The sequence below is a fragment of the Spodoptera frugiperda genome, chromosome 26 (assembly GCF_023101765.2).
Source record: "Spodoptera frugiperda isolate SF20-4 chromosome 26, AGI-APGP_CSIRO_Sfru_2.0, whole genome shotgun sequence".
Classification (NCBI taxonomy): domain Eukaryota; kingdom Metazoa; phylum Arthropoda; class Insecta; order Lepidoptera; family Noctuidae; genus Spodoptera; species Spodoptera frugiperda.
Window position 1 is genome coordinate 2,452,343 of NC_064237.1, and position 16,468 is coordinate 2,468,810.

Sequence of the window (16,468 nt, forward strand, 5' to 3'; positions counted from 1 at the left end):
TTTCTGATCTAAATAAATGACTCCTTTCTCTCTGTCTCTTTCTACATGTATACCAATACAATAATTGATATCTCCCAAATCCTTTATTTTAAATTGTTTTCTTAACTCCTCCTTAATCTGATTTTTAGACTCCATATTATTTGTAAATATAATTATGTTATCGACATAAGTAGCCAGAAAAATCATATTATTGCTGTCTACAATTTTATAATATAAACAAGGATCTAACTTGTTTTGTGATAGTCCAATTCTTTTAAGTGTAGAACTAAGCTTCTTATTCCATTGCCGGCTTGCCTGTTTTAATCCATATAATGATTTCTTTAAACGACATACTTGTTTACCATTCTCATACATTGGTGGTTGCATCATATAAATCTCCTCCTCTATATCGCCTTGTAAAAAGGCTGATACAGCATCCATTTGACAGATGTCTAAATCAAATTTAACTGCCAATGCAAATAAATATCTCAAGGAAGCATACCTTATCACTGGTGAAAATACTTCTGTGTAATCCACACCAGGTCTTTGTGAACAACCTTTAATCACAAGCCGTGCTTTAAACTTTATTACCTCTCCATTTTCATTAGTCTTCCTTTTGAAGACCCATTTGCATGGTATGGGACGTTTGTTGTCTGGAAGGGTAGTAATGTCCCAGGTATTATTCTCTAATAATGACTGATACTCCTCATCCATTGCTGCTTTCCAATGTTCAGCATCAGAGCCCGACAATGCTTCTTCAACAGTTAGTGGATCTGAAATCTGTTGCACACACATGAAATTATTGTGTCTCTGATGAGATCTAAGAGTGATATTTCTTGAAATACTATCAACACTACTATCATCATTGGAGCTAGGATAATATGTTTCATCGTCAGTCATTCTAGACGTATCAGAACTTGAGTGTGATGACGCATCATCATAGGTTTCACTCTCTAGTGTATTATCAACAGATATCACCTCATCATTTTGACTTATAGGTATATTAACAAGCTCTTTGGTAAGTACAGGTTGCTGTGTCTGATTATCACTATGAAATGTTTTCTCAATAAATATGACATCTCTACTAACTACAACCTTTTTATTTACAGGATCATACAGCCTATATCCTTTGGTATTATCACAATATCCCACAAAAATTAATTCTCTTGACTTGCGATCCCATTTTAATCGATTTTGTTTAGGAATATGTACCATAGCCGTAGAACCAAAAATCTTTAAATTTGAAAGGTTTGGTTTCTTACCAGTCCACTTTTCATAGGGAGTTACCTCAGCCAAAACCCGTGATGGTGATCTGTTTATGACGTAGGCAGCAGTAGTGACCGCCTCTGCCCACAACTGTTTTTGCAGCTTTGCTTCAAATAACATGCTCTTTGCCCGTTCCACTAATGACCGATTCATCCGCTCCGCTAGCCCATTGTGCTCAGGCGTGTAGGGAGTACTGGTCTGATGTTTGATGCCGGAAGCTGCTAGAAAAACAGAAAATTCGTTATTACAGTATTCTTTGCCATTGTCACTTCTTACTATTTTTATTTTCCTTTCTAATTCATTTTCAACTTCTTCTTTGAATTTCTGAAATACTGACTTAATATCCATTTTGTTCTTGAGAAAATATACATATACTTTACGTGAATAGTCATCTATAAAGGTTATGAAGTACTTCGCACCACCTGCAGATGGTGTCTCCATCGGACCACATAGATCAGTGTGTACTATTTCAAGTAATGCTTTTGCTCTTGAACCGGAATGTGGAAAAGGTAATCGTGTTTGTTTAGCTTCACAACATGGTATACAAACAGTTTCAACATCTTTATTTGTGATAGTTATACCCTCAGCACAAGATTCTAACCTCTTTACATCAGCCAAGTTTAAATGACCCATCCTCTTATGCCATGTCATAATATCAGTCTTACTTTCACAAGCTACAGCATAAGCATTCACAGAAGCAGTGTTAAGTTTATACATGTTATTTAATAGTCTTGCATTAGCTATAAGAATCTTATTGGCATTAAATATATTACAGCCTGTGTCAGTAAATTCCACTTTACAACCATTCTTGGTTAATTGACTAACTGATAACAAATTAACACTCAGCTCAGGAATATATAAGACATTTCTTACCTGGATTGGGCATTCATCTTTGCAAAAAATGGTCTTTATATTTACTTTACCCATATTTTGCACGGAGACAACATCATCATTAGCCACTTTAATTTGGTGAATCGGAGATGCTTGCATGTCATACATCCAGTCTGAACGTCGCGTCATGTGCATTGTGGCACCTGAGTCAATGTACCACTCATCTTTATCCACATTGCTGTAAGCTGAAAAAACTGCTGAAAAACTGTTTTGATTAGATTTCTTCTCTTGGCACTGATTTTTAAAATGACCATATTTGTTGCAATTATAACAACGAGGGCCTTTCCCTTTTTGCTTGGCATTGGTTTTAGAGGTATTCTTGTGCTTTGTAAATAACGCTGAAGACTCGGAAACTTTAACTTCCTGTAAAAGTTTTGTCTTGACGAAGTCTGATGAAATTTTAATGCCGGAACTTTCCAGACCCATGATCATCGGTTTATAATTGTCCGGTAAACCCGCCAACATGAGTGTTCCCAACCATTCGTCATCGACTTGAAAACCGATATTTCGTAATTTATATGCGGTACTCATAATTTTATTCACGTATTCTTCGACGGTTGCGCAGTTATCTAGTGTTGTGTTGATTAAATCCCGCAATAAGCCGACTTTTCTTGATAACCCGGAGTCCTCGAAAGCATTTTGCAGGTTCGTCCATACTTCTCTAGATGACTGTGCATTTTCAATATGGACGTAATTTATTGGTTCTACCAACAAAATAATTTTGGACTTGGCCTTTACATCTTTCTTAAAATCGACTTCGGTGCCGGGATCGACACATTCCCACAAATCTTCGTGTTGTAGATATGATTTTACCGCAAACTTCCACGTAGAATAATTTTCCCGCCCGGCTAACTTCTCAATTTGTAGGTTAGACATTGCCATTTTTCTCGGGGCGATTTTTGATAAAACTACGAAATATTCACTACTGTACGATACTTTTATCACAATAAATGTTAAACTTTGAGTTAATTAGATATATGGACTGGGCCCATAACCTGTTGGAAATAATTAACGCGGGATAAAGTTTAACAACGTTTATTGAGCGGTAAAAAGTTTACAGACAGAACAGATAATAAAAATTGACACACTAGCGCCACACGTAAGAGTGACGAACTAAAAGTTACGTTTTGAAACTGGAAGTGATTGGATTGATGTTTATACTATTTCAACAAAATCATTATAAAATATTAATTTTCATGCATTTTGATTGATGAAATAGCACTATTAGCTGAAACGTATCAATAATATTATCTATGCCTGATATTAAGTGCACATGTGTAGTATTGCATTATACAAATATATTATAAGTTATGGTAAAAGCCATTATTATTCTAAATTATAATTGTGTCATTCTAGCTTTATCGTCTATCATCATCAGTATTTGCAAAAACTATAAAGGCTATATTTCACTGGGACACAGTAAGTATATGTGAACTACTTAACTAAACACCAAAGTCGCCGCACCACACTGCAATAGAATCAAAATGGACCTCGAAGAGATGGCACTGGCGGCCATACTGATGTGTGTGAGTGACACATCATTCGACGCTATAGTACCTAATTAATGTTAGCGCGACCAGTAATATTCTGTACTGCCGTGCGAGCTGGTCGCACTGCCAGATTGCCTCCGCAACCAACCAGACACCAGGTGAGTAATTCTCTATAGAGCTGTATACATTCTGTTGGTAGCAGTGACTGGTTGCGTCGCCAGGTGTCGTGAAATACAAACATATAGCAAGAAGATTGTAATACAATTTATGCAATCTAATCTATAATGTCACTGGGGCACACCCTATAAAAATCTTTGCATTGTTATTCATGATTAATTGTGGAGTTTGTCTGAGATTACATTGAATAGAGGTGGCAATTATAATTATGCTATTAGGTTTTATAATATTTTCCTATAAAAAATATTTAATAATACATTTGTTCTATATGTAATAAAACTAAGTTAATAAAAATAAGTTTTAGGTAAGTATTACAATTGATTTGCAAAAAGAAAACAGATAACTTAAAAGAAATACCGAACACCTGCTATTAATCTATCTGATGATCAATTCAATACAACTAATAAAGTAGATATAAATTAGATAATATATGAAAAATGATCTAATTTCTCATAGATTAAAACAGATAAAATCATAAGGAAATGAACCTTCTCTTGTAAGAGATCCTTTATCAAAAGATTTAGTCACAATTTATGTCTTTATTGCAACTTATGTAGGAACTAGAAGTAAATTTAAAAAATGTAAAGAAATAACAAAATAATCATATTAGCAGAAATATTAGCAATGCACTAACTTTGCTTGAAGACTATCAACTCAAACATAGAAGCCAGTTGATGACTTCACAAATTGTTATCTGTTTTATTATAACTATACAGCTTCACTGTTACATCACAGTATTTTATCAGCAACCAGCTTGCTTCTCTTTAAATCTTATTACTCAAAGATAATATACATTCTAATTAAGAATTATGGAGATAAAAGTAATAATTCATATTTTATTATTACAATTTACTGACATGTCAGACTTCCAGGCCAATTTGTAACAAAAACAAATGTGACCTATTTATTAAAGGAAAACATAGTAAAGAAATAATTTAAAATTCTTCAGTCAGATAAAGAACCTCTAAATTTTAAACAGATAAATGCATTATCAGGAATTTACAGCATGACATAATGTCACACATCACCTATTTTAATTTTAACTTCTGCAAAATACTTGAGTAGGGTAATAATCTTTTGAACAATGTTAACTTTTAATCTGTATCTTGTCTGATGACAGACTATTCAATCATCTAATATTATAAAGAAGACACCTTTTCTTTTTGAGGGGGAAAAATCATTTAATGACTTCCCCTACCTTGGTTGAGGTGAGCGGGAATATCAGACTCTTACTAACTAAGAACCACCCATTCCTACTTCTGTTTTTCGAGCCGGGGCCACTGTAACCTGCTAGGCAGTCAGCAGCTAAACAACTCATACTAATGTATGAAACAAGATAAATGTGTATTTGTAAACATCACAAATGTTTGTCAAAACTTTCAGACCAAACCCACTCCACTGGTGCATTAGAAGATGAAATATTTGAGTACCTATTTAGTTACTTATCATTTGCAAATAACTAGTTATACTTATTTCTCTAGCCTGCATAAACCTGTATACTAAATAGAATACAATATGCCATTCCAATTTCCAGTGGGAGGCGAGTAGGTGTAATAAAAATCAATACCGTTGTTTCATTGATTTCTGGTATCTCAAACATTCATGAGTGCAAACAATTTCGCTATGTTGTATGTCATCGATACTCTGGCCAGCTCGTAAATGTCATTATATGAATACTACAAACTTTCCCTATCGCTGGCATACAAATTCCACGTTCGTCGGAAATCGCACGATCGTGTAGATCAAAACATTGTCGACAAGAATGGTAACGGTACGTTTCAAACACTATCCTTTCACGCATGTTAACATATGGCCGTGGTAACACAATCGTATTGATTACTCCAATTATTGCACTCGCGCTCACATTTGAGACCTCAGAAAATGACCTTGAATTACCTAAATTAAATCGTGACGAAAGCCTCATACGTAGCGAGATCTCGATTGATTTTTCTGTGCCACAATTTTTGCTAAACTCGCAATTGAAATGTACGAATTTATCATCTTTCCATATTTCAACACTGTAATCACATTTCGACACTCACCTTGCGTAACAAGGCAGATATCAGGTCACTGCACCCAAGGGTTTCCATAATTTATAACACACAAAATCACACACGATATCATTTTCGTCAAAATGCACAAACAAAAAAAACCAATGTGACGAGAGGAAGCGCATCGTTCAAGCTTCAAATTTATACTGACAGCCATGCTGCTGATGAGTCCGACTTTATTGTGGACTTGTGCGCTGATTGGTGGAAAAACTGGTGATAAAAAATACTAATTGCGCCGCTCCACCAATCGTAGACAAGGATTTGAAAAATTCTTGATAGTTTGCCAAAAATATAGTGATAAACATTATTGGTATTGCACCTTCTCCTTTTTTTATAATTATTATTTTTTAATCTTATCACGGATAGTAGACATGAACCTAAAGAGTGTACCTAGTTCAGTTACTATATGATATTAACAAAAAAATAAAAATATTGTTACCGTATTCCCAATTATTCAGCGTATAATAAATCTAGTAGTGATCCTTATTATTGTTATTAGAGCTTGAAAATTACGGTACATTTATCACCCATAAAAAGAAAAACAAAAAAAATATAAACTCGTCACGTAGTTTTACTAACTATTTACCAACACGTAAATCGGAATTGCATTTACTTGATAATGTCACCGAGTCTCGTGTCACTGTCACTTTTATAGGTTATGTTGTGTTTTGGTGCAATACCAGACGGGCTAATTGTATGTATTGAATATAAGATATATTCTCAATAAATAATGGGGAAAAGGAAAAATAAAGAAGCTAAAAAGAAAGTTAACTTAGTTTTTGATGAAACTAAGAGAAAGTAAGATACATTTTAATCATCTTTCTTTAGTTTGTCGCCCCTCATGCTTTACACATAAATATTTTATTTATTTCCAGGGAATTCCTATGTGGTTTTCGCAAACGGAAGCTAGAAAGAAAAAAGAAGGCACAGGAGGAATTGAAACAATTGTTAAAACAAGAAAAGAAACGGATAAAACAAGAGGTACGAAAATGCACGTGTGGTGTAACTATACATCATAGTGGTGTTAAAATACATTCTGTCTGGTTTTCATGACAAAATTTCTTACATATAAAAGGTGTCACGTACCTTTGTGAATTTTTGAAGTGATGAAAATAGTGTTAAGTTTAGTTACTTGAGGCTGTTTTAATTTATTTACATCTTCCTTTCAGAATAAAGAATCATACAAGAAGCTGGTAGTGTCAAGCCGACCTATTCCTGATATAGAGCAACTTCTGCAGGAAGAATATGAAGACGAGGATGTTAATGTTAAAATAGTGGAACTCTCAGCAGACACCTTGCAGAAGAAGGACTTAGTAATAGGTGAAAATAGACCAAAAGAAAAAGTTCAGACACCTCTGAAAAAAAATAAAAACAAAGATGCAGAAAGAGCAGCTGTGGTTCCTGGAATGGGTTCCGATGAAGAAAGTGTGGAGGAGGAGTCTGAAGGTGAGGAAGATGGAGATAATAAAATAAAAACAAAGAAAGAAATAAAGAGCATGTTGAAGAAACAGGCAACCAAGAAAATACAGAAAAGTAAAGTGTTCCAAATGAAGAGCAAATTAGATAGAATTCAGAACAAAAAGAAGTCATTACAAAAGAAAGGACACATGAAAGGAAAAGCTGATTCAAGGAAAGGTCATGGAAAATCTAAGGATAACCCAAGAAAAGATAAATCAAAGAAAAAAGTTGGTAGGAGAAAACATTGATTTATTCTATAACAAAATTAATTAATGAACTGTTTAAATCTAGTGAGGTATTTCACATAATTAGGGCTTGATTCTTTCTTGAGATTCTTAAATCAAACTTATTACATAATTGTTTCACCATATTAATATTCGAGTTGAAATCAAACTGGCTTTGCATTTATAACAATACAAAATACCGTTGTACGAAACTAAGGCACTTATAATGAATATCAGGCAATGAATAGACAACATGCATTGTAAAATCTTAATAAAAGATTATCCATTGAATTGTTTTTTTTTATGAGATGGCTTTATTTCTTGCAGACTTTCGTGTTGGTTCTGCCTTGCTCCTAGTGTTTCTGCTTTTAGTTGTTAATTCTTGCTCCACAATATTTTCCTTGCTATTATTCTGTGGAATATTTTCATTATCTCCATCACTATTTTCATTGGCAGAAAGTGTTTTCTTTTGTGGAGTCTTTTTCTTCTGAGGACCACTTCTAGTTGTCAGTTTATCATTTTTAACTTCAACATCATCTATTTTGGATTTTTTGTTAGGAGTTACTTTTTTCTTTGGCGCTACTTTGACTGCCACTTTTGATGTTTCTTCAAAATCATTCATATCATCTGAATTTACTTGATCTGCTTTTTTTGGTGTCACCTTCCTCTTTCGAGGTGACTTTTTCTCATTTCCTTTGCCTGCTATTTCATTTTTAACATTTAAGTTATCTTGCTTTGCTTCTGATTTCACATTTTCATCATTTAACTCCTTTCTTGGTGTGACTTTTCTACTTTTGGGTGGTTTGACTTCAAATTCATCACCAGAGTTTTCACTTTTGACTTCTTTCTTCACTGGGGTCTTCTTAGGTGACTTTCTACCCAAGTTGCTTGATGGACATATGTCTCTGTTCAAGCACTCATGACACATCGGGCCTATAGGCAAACAGATGGTTTGACCAAATCCTACTAGAAGATGATTAACTTCACTCCATAGATCGAAAGGCAGCCAAGTTTGCAAGGCAATCCGAGTTTCTTCTGGTGTATTTGTTGGTTTTTTTACCCAACCTATTCTGTTGCTTATTCGATGGACATGTGTGTCTACACCTGTAAATAACAAAGGAAAACGATATTACATAAAAGCATAATTATTATAATTTTTTAGTTGATTAATGTCATCAAGTCTGAACTTACCGATCCCAGTGACTTTATCCCAAGCAACAAGCATGCAGATGTGTGCCATCTTTGGTCCCACACCAGTCAGCTTGCAGAGCTTTTCTACAGAGTCTGGTATATCTCCATTATACTGTTCCTTCAAAGTCTGAGTTGTTTTCTTGATGTACTTCACTTTTGTCTGTAATGTTATACTTCAACCATTTAAAAGCCTGCACAGTACACATCAAGCTATTGCAATCTCATTTAATAGAGTAAATGAATTGTAACTTAAGGATTTCACTTTAGAGTCCAAAATGTAATGAATTGTTAATTATCTACAACATATCACAACCTCAAGTATGTAGAATGAAATTTATCTCTGATTTGCTCTGAGCAGGCCCGAATGCCGAAAGTGCTCTTATTTCTATTATTTTAAATGTAAAGCAAACTCGTACTAAGGGTACTGTATGATTGTTGCCCATCTTCACTATTATCTCACCTTCCAAAATCCTACAGGATAAATCAGCTTGCCCAGTTCATCATCACTCATTTGTAAAACATTGTCTACTGTTAACCCTCTTGCTCTGAGACGCTCCATAGCTGCAAAAGTTACTTGATCCTTTGTTTGACTGGACAGCATCAGGGATATCAGACACTGATATCTATAAACCTGAAAATAATGTACAGAAATATTTCTTTTTAATTTTATTTATTGCGGTCATAATGTGAACAATGCTGAAGTATGATAGTATTATTATAAACAACACACAATTTGGTATTACTAAGAGAAGTAGCCACTTTGTAGTAAGTTTGTTTTTCTATGAATGAAAACGATTAAACAGACAAGATATATGATTTGGTGTTAACTGTATGTCTATATTGTTGTTACAAATTATGAATAAATGAATAAGATCAAAGACCTCAGGTGCAGCTTTTTGATCACCACTTAAGTGGCAGCCCATGGTATCAACCGGAGCATCATTGTTGGATCTCATATTCCTCAAGTTCACCAGGAACTCTTTCCAATTAGCTGGCTCCCATAGTCCTTTTGCTTTTGCTTCCTACAAAAATATATTGCAAACAGTTAAATTAATTTTGGTTGTATAGTACCTTTTTGTTAACGTAAAATGTTTATTTACTTCTTTCTCTGACTTTTTTGGAGATTCTTTATCATATTCGATTTTAACGTGCGGTTTCCTCTCGAATTTAAATTGACTCAAGTCTATTTTACTTGGACTCGGCGCGTCTTCAGGAGGCTCTGGTGCTTCAATCTTGATTTCTATGTTTTCTGTTTTAATAGTTTTTATGTCTTCCTCCTTATTGTTTGTATTTTTAGAGCGAACACTTGCCGCTGCTGCTGTTTGTTTAATTTTACCGCGCGGCATTCTAAGTGCAAGAGTGATCAATTTAAAAATATCGGTATTCGGTAAATCTAATAGCGCAATTTAAAAATTGCACACAGCACTAGAACTTTTGTTGTTTTTTAAAGAACGCACTTGCCAAAGTAGTTTAAGAGTTTAGTTGTCAAGATTTTTGAACAGATTTTGACATAACTTCGTATAATTTGGTTTGTTTATTCCACGGAACTATTTCGCAAGATCGTAGTGTTCGCAAAAGCTTTTTTGTTTAACTTTTTGAATAGGTCTACCCATAGACATTTTATTAACTTGACATGTTTGACACTTGGACCATAGTTTGACATTTACCTTTATAAAAATGTCATTTCATTGAATTGAAGAGCTGTCAAGAAATTTTACAGCTCTGAATTCCAATTTTTCCTTCAATATTTTAAGTTTTTAAAATACACTTATAATAATTTAAAGTTTATAATAATGGCGGAACTGCTCTTAGATCCAAAAATTAGGTTATGGGTGTTCCTTCCCATCGTTATCATCACTTTTTTGGTTGGTATTGTGAGGCACTATGTTTCTATCATTCTATCCTCGCAGAAGAAAATTGAGCTTCTGCAGGTCCAAGACAGGTATGTTATTACATTGTACTATCCATCTGCATTTATTGCCATTAACTGTTCATCATTGTATAGTTTTGTTAATTAAAATAACCTCATATGTAGCTGGCTATCTTATTTTATTCAAGAAATCTTTTTATATGTTAATTTATAATTTCCGATTACTTTAATAGAGTTGAATGTGGTAGGGGGTCGCTTAAAACTGTATTTTTAGTAAACATAACATACAGAACATGTTTTAAATTATCGACATTTTTCTATTACAGTCAAGTGATGATTCGCGCTCGTTTGCTACGTGAAAATGGGAAGTATATCCCTCGGCAGTCGTTTGCGATGCGCCGTCATTGGTTCAACAATGAAGAAACTGGATACTTCAAGGTTCAGAAGAGAGCTGCAGCTTCTCAGGTAAAGAATGAATGAATTACTTATTATTATGATAACTTGTAGACACTATTGTGGAACAAACTTTATAACTAAGATCTGTATAAGAATCTGTCCTTGAGTATATGATTTTTCTGTCTTCTCTAAATCACACACACATTTCACACTTACCAAAGTAATAAAATACAGCATTATCTGTATCTAGTCTATTTTGTAAGAGTGTAAACTGATATACATTCCTTTCAGAATCCCATGACTGACCCTGGCATGATGACTGACATGTTGAAAGGCAATGTGACCAATGTGTTGCCTATGATTGTCATTGGAGGCTGGATCAACTGGATGTTCAGTGGTTTCCTAACCAGTAAGTTTTACCTTTCTAGTATACATTTTTTTAGAGTTTTAACCTAGTTTAAGGAGAAGAATCTTATAAAATCTAAATTAAAAGCAATTTACAATTTCCAGAAAGAATTAAAATAACTTTGCAAAGCTTATGAGTATGCAATTTCTATTTTACAGCCAAGGTGCCGTTCCCATTAACACTCCGTTTCAAGCCAATGTTGCAGCGAGGAGTAGAACTGGCTTACCTGGATGCATCTTGGGTGTCCTCTGCTTCGTGGTACTTCCTTAACGTCTTCGGTTTACGCACCATCTACGCTTTAGTTTTAGGAGAGAACAATGGTAAGGAGATATTATTGAATAAATGAAAATGTGATTTTAGAAATTACATTTATAACTCAACTGATTTCTTAAATTTGTGTGCCCACAGCTGCAGACCAGTCTAAAATAATGCAAGAACAAATGTCTGGTGCTGCTATGGCGATGCCCCAAGACCCAAAAGCTGCATTCAAAGCTGAATGGGAAGCTTTAGAGATCACAGAGCACCGGTGGGCAGTGGCTAATGCAGAGATAGATGTACTCAGTATATTAGATGACCATCAACATGAACCACAACAATAAATTAGTATAATTGTTTATAATATAATCATAATATATTCTACATAGAATAATTTATAGTTAAATGTAAGATTAAGGTAAGGTGTGTGCATATTTGGTGTTTACGGAATAAATGACTTCTTGTTATTGACCATTTCGGTCCTATTTATTTAGAAAAAAACTATGTTCATCCAATCACCTTGTTTAAGTTATTTAAAAATAATAATAAACAACATTGCATTTAGAAAACTTATTTATTTCAATGCAAAAGTATATTGAGTATATACAATATGACCTTTTCCTATACAAACACATTAAATAACAACATAATTCTTATTGCTTTCTTTACTGTAGCTGGCTTTATCATCAGGCACTACTACTAAAACAATTATAAGGAAAATATGAGTCAATAATAATTCTGATGCATAATAGTATAATTCTACACAAGATGGACACATCCTTTCAATGATGTATAAAATATCTTGTATAGTATTGTACTTGCATCAACTAGATAAAAGTTCTACCAGAGTCCTGAAGATAGACACATCATAAAACATACACAAGGATTCAGTTAACCAGCTTATCATAATAAACAATCATGGTTTTTTTTTATATTTTGTATTAATCAATAAAAACAATGAAGTTAAGAATCGATTAGGAAGGAATAACTACTTATTTCATGGTTATCTTATGATACGAAATGTGAACTATTTAATTATTAGTAGTAGTAAACATTTGGATATATTTCTATTTACGTAACATTTATGCATTTTGCAATTATATGGAACCAACTTCATGTAACATTTTCAGTCATTTTAACATGTTCTAGTAATAAAATAGTTTTCTATAAAACAGGTTTCAATCAGTAGAATTATCAAACATAACTGAAAATTAGCTATTTTCGTACACAGTTTAGAATTACATAGTCTTTAAATATGCTCAAATGTCAAGCGTTGCACATTGGTACAATAAAAAAATACGCCAATCATACAGTCTCCCCATACTCGTTTTTTAAATCACTAAGTTCTGAAATCATAATCCTTCCAATAAGACTAAATATCATGCAAACAAGCTACATTATAGTAACAACAATAGTTTCACGATCGTTTGTTTATTTTAAGAGATATGATTCATAACACTTCAAACTGACCAATGTGCACTGCTTAAAATACAGTCCAAACTTCAAGCAGTCGACGTCTATGCGAAAGATCATCGAGTATTAGTGATGAAGCAAGCCGTTGCTACTTCTTGATGAGTTGAACGACATCCTCGTCCTGCACGGTGTGGCCGAGTCCGACTCTCTGCGGGGAGTATTTGGTGCTGGTGCCCCAGACTAAGGCATACTTCAGTGCTGCTGCCAACGTGCGGTGAATGGCGTGGCAAACGTGCTCTATAGTTACACCCTGGAGAGAAAAGATAAATTTGATTTCTGTTAAACATTACACATTCATTTTTACATTATTTGAAATAGAGTATAGAAAAAAAAATTTATGAAGAATTCATAAAGCAAATTTTTTACAAATTAGGTTCTGAAATGATGACAAATATTACACAATCATACCTTTCTTAAAATGAGACCATCTTCGAAATCTGGGGGCTGACCTGGCTTCTTGGTATAAACTCTGATGAGGGACAGGTACTCCCAGAGTGTTTCCAATAGAAAGTCTAAGTTCAGCTTCATGTTACAACTGAAACCAAAATCAATTATCTTGTTACACTTTACACAAAACAGATGAAGATATTTATCTTATAAATAGCAGTAGATTCAATCTTGTCTTAGCAACATTTATGTTAAAACTGTTTTTGCTGACAGGTTCATTATTATGGTTATGACATACATATTACAATAATAATATATTCCTTACCTAACAACAACAGTGTGTGGTTGTCTGGCTATTCTATCCACCTCTTGGATGGAGATCTGATCGATCTTGTTGTACACATACAGGCAAGGTAGGTACACTCGGTTCGCGAGGATCACGTCGATCAGGTCATCTGCTGTCGCATCTTCGCGGAATAGCACCTGGAACATGAGATTGAAAATCAGTTTTATGGTGACATCTGAAATGAATCTCTAAACAACATTTTTTTGTCAATGCTCATTTATTTTTGCGATTGTTGATTACATACCTCAGCATTAAATATCTTGTATTCATGTAAAATCATTTGCACCATTTTCTCATCCACCTTGGTGAGCTGGCATGTCGAGTTGAATGATAGACCACCACCCTTCTTCACCTAGAAAGACATACAACATCTTTAGACACCACTTACTTCCTCAGATAATATAATGAGACATTTATATTGTTTTTTTAATTTATGTATTTGCTTAATATTACTGTAACTTACTTTGAAATAGATGTTAGGTTTAGGCTTATTCAGCCTGATGCCGACACTCTCCAACTCCTTCTCCAGCAGCTGTCTGTGCACATAGGGCTTTGTAGCGTCCAGCATCATTAGCACCAAGTCTGCTGTCCTTGCTACAGCTATAACCTAAAATAACGTAAAATAATATAAATAACATGACATATTTTTATAATGTGGAAATGTACACTCTTCTAGTCTCAAAACTTATACAAGTAGTTTTATTAAAAGGTTACTGAAAATTCGATTTTGCTAATACAATTCTCAAGTAAGACAGAGTATTACTAGGTTTTAGTGAAAAACATGGGATGTGTATTGGAATAAAAGGCATCTATGTGGAATTTAATAAATAAATAAGAAAAGATTAATATAACAAAATTAGCAATCTAATAAGAAATGTACCTGTCGTCCTCTACCCTTGCCCTGGGCAGCACCTTCAATGATACCAGGCAGATCGAGCAGTTGTATGTTGGCGCCGCGGTACTCTATCACACCGGGGATGCATGTCAGTGTGGTAAACTCATAGCTAGCTGCTTCCGAATGTGTGTGGGTCAGAGTTGATAGGAGAGTTGACTGGAAAAAATAACAAAACATTAAGATAACATATTTAAAAACATGTTGAACTGAGAATCTTCTCATTTGTTTGAAGTTGGTAAAAATTTGCTCATACAAATTACATAAGTTTTTACTAATTTTACTTATCATACTTTGAAAGTTAAGTATTAATTTTAAAAGAAAGTTCTAGATATTTAATACACCTATTCTCACTATATTTTTACAGAATCATATAGTAAAAAGAGCAGACTAAAAAAAATTAAAAAGAGATTTTTTTCTGTTTCAGTTTATTGGTATGGTATTACACTTAGTTGCAATAAACACTTAGACTTTGAATGAATAAAAATGAGATAGTAATATTTCAATGATTTAGTCTTACCTTACCCACTGAGGGGAAACCAATGAGGGCTACTCTGGCATCTCCGGACTTCAGCACATCAAAACCTTCACCCTTATCACCTCCTTTCTTAGATGGCTCAAGGAGCTGGGACCGGTATTTGGCTAATTTGGCCTTCAATAACCCCAAGTGGTATTCAGTAGCTGTGGAATTCATTTATGATTAGTTACAAACAACTTTGGACAATGTCTTGTCAATTACATGGCTAACTAACATACATGTAAAACAATTTAAGTAGATAATTAAAATAAATGTCTATATAAAAAGTAGTTGTAACAGAAAAAAGTTTTCATAAACAATAAATGGTTATCAACTCTATAAAAACAATCCTATTGAAATAATTTCATAATGAATTGTTCTAATAGAAATAAATTAATATGATGCATTAAAGTGAACAAATTGAGTATTAAGTCAACCATTTAAAAATGATAATTGTATCACTCAAATAAAATTAGCCAAAAAAAGAACATTAACTTGTAATTAGTAATGTTTCACAATTCAACATTCATATAAAATTAAAACAATGTTTTCAGGCTACCAGTACAGTTTGTTTGTAAATAAGCATGTTTAATATTTATAATCTTTTTTGTTCAATACACTGTTCTAACCGGTAGAAAGTATGGAATATATAAAGTAAATAAACAGAACACTTTGAAAATTCAAACTTCTTCGTAATCTAGAACTTCTCTATCATGTCATCAACTCCTTGATTGCAATAATTATCATTAATCCCACCGTATCGGACTATTTATTACAAAGGATATGTAATCGCTTAGCATAGAACTCCTATTTAAATATACTTTACCTTTATTCTTCTGTGTTCTTGCAATTTCTTTTTCGATTTCAGATATTTTCTCTAAAATACCCATGGTAAACCACTCACTTCTGACGACGACAACAAAAGTCTAACACGTAACCAATGAATTAATATTGTGTTTTTCTAACCAATACTAACAAATATCTATAGAATTATGAACATTTCGCACTAATATAACTGAATATTATAAGTAGACTGTAAATAATAAAGTTTTTACAATTTATCAAAGGCCACAATGATCTAAGGTTAGGTTAGTCGCGTTCCAGCGACAAATGAAAAAGTGACAAGTGAAAAGAAGAAAAGCAGACTGTCAATGGTACATACTCTATTTTCTCTCTGATTAAAAATACAAAAAAAAGAA

General features: G+C 33.5%; 5 protein-coding genes across 5 annotated transcripts in view; 2 read left to right on the forward strand and 3 right to left on the reverse strand.

Annotated features, from left to right (window-relative positions):
* The window catches only part of LOC118263995 (TATA-binding protein-associated factor 172), a 62,609-nt gene extending 56,596 nt beyond the window's left edge, over positions 1-6,013 (reverse strand). Inside the window, exon 1 of the mRNA XM_050704821.1 lies at positions 5,846-6,013. The gene's annotated coding sequence lies outside the window, so the exon portion shown is untranslated. The remainder of the gene's footprint in view (positions 1-5,845) is intronic.
* Positions 6,014-6,488: 475 nt separating this feature from the next.
* LOC118263997 (nucleolar protein 12) lies at positions 6,489-7,827 on the forward strand. Its single transcript, XM_035576294.2, has 3 exons — positions 6,489-6,652; positions 6,730-6,835; positions 7,024-7,827. The coding sequence occupies exons 1-3, from the start codon at positions 6,585-6,587 to the stop codon at positions 7,558-7,560; spliced, it is 711 nt and encodes a 236-aa protein (XP_035432187.2). The 5' UTR covers positions 6,489-6,584; the 3' UTR covers positions 7,561-7,827.
* A 3-nt stretch (positions 7,828-7,830) lies between these two features.
* On the reverse strand, positions 7,831-10,276 carry LOC118263996 (endonuclease III-like protein 1). The gene is made up of 5 exons (XM_035576293.2): positions 9,828-10,276; positions 9,609-9,749; positions 9,188-9,358; positions 8,728-8,887; positions 7,831-8,640 (listed from the first exon to the last, which is right to left on the reverse strand). The coding sequence occupies exons 1-5, from the start codon at positions 10,071-10,073 to the stop codon at positions 7,838-7,840; spliced, it is 1,521 nt and encodes a 506-aa protein (XP_035432186.2). The 5' UTR covers positions 10,074-10,276; the 3' UTR covers positions 7,831-7,837.
* A 125-nt stretch (positions 10,277-10,401) lies between these two features.
* Positions 10,402-12,223, forward strand: LOC118264349 (ER membrane protein complex subunit 3). The gene is made up of 5 exons (XM_035576828.2): positions 10,402-10,669; positions 10,924-11,062; positions 11,285-11,402; positions 11,558-11,719; positions 11,808-12,223. Exons 1-5 carry the CDS (start codon positions 10,521-10,523, stop codon positions 11,996-11,998), a joined length of 759 nt encoding a protein of 252 aa, XP_035432721.1. The 5' UTR covers positions 10,402-10,520; the 3' UTR covers positions 11,999-12,223.
* Positions 12,210-16,391, reverse strand: LOC118264348 (developmentally-regulated GTP-binding protein 2). The gene is made up of 8 exons (XM_035576827.2): positions 16,096-16,391; positions 15,273-15,433; positions 14,741-14,911; positions 14,324-14,467; positions 14,105-14,212; positions 13,840-13,997; positions 13,536-13,662; positions 12,210-13,377 (listed from the first exon to the last, which is right to left on the reverse strand). Exons 1-8 carry the CDS (start codon positions 16,157-16,159, stop codon positions 13,216-13,218), a joined length of 1,095 nt encoding a protein of 364 aa, XP_035432720.1. The 5' UTR covers positions 16,160-16,391; the 3' UTR covers positions 12,210-13,215.
* Between the last annotated feature and the right edge of the window lie 77 nt (positions 16,392-16,468).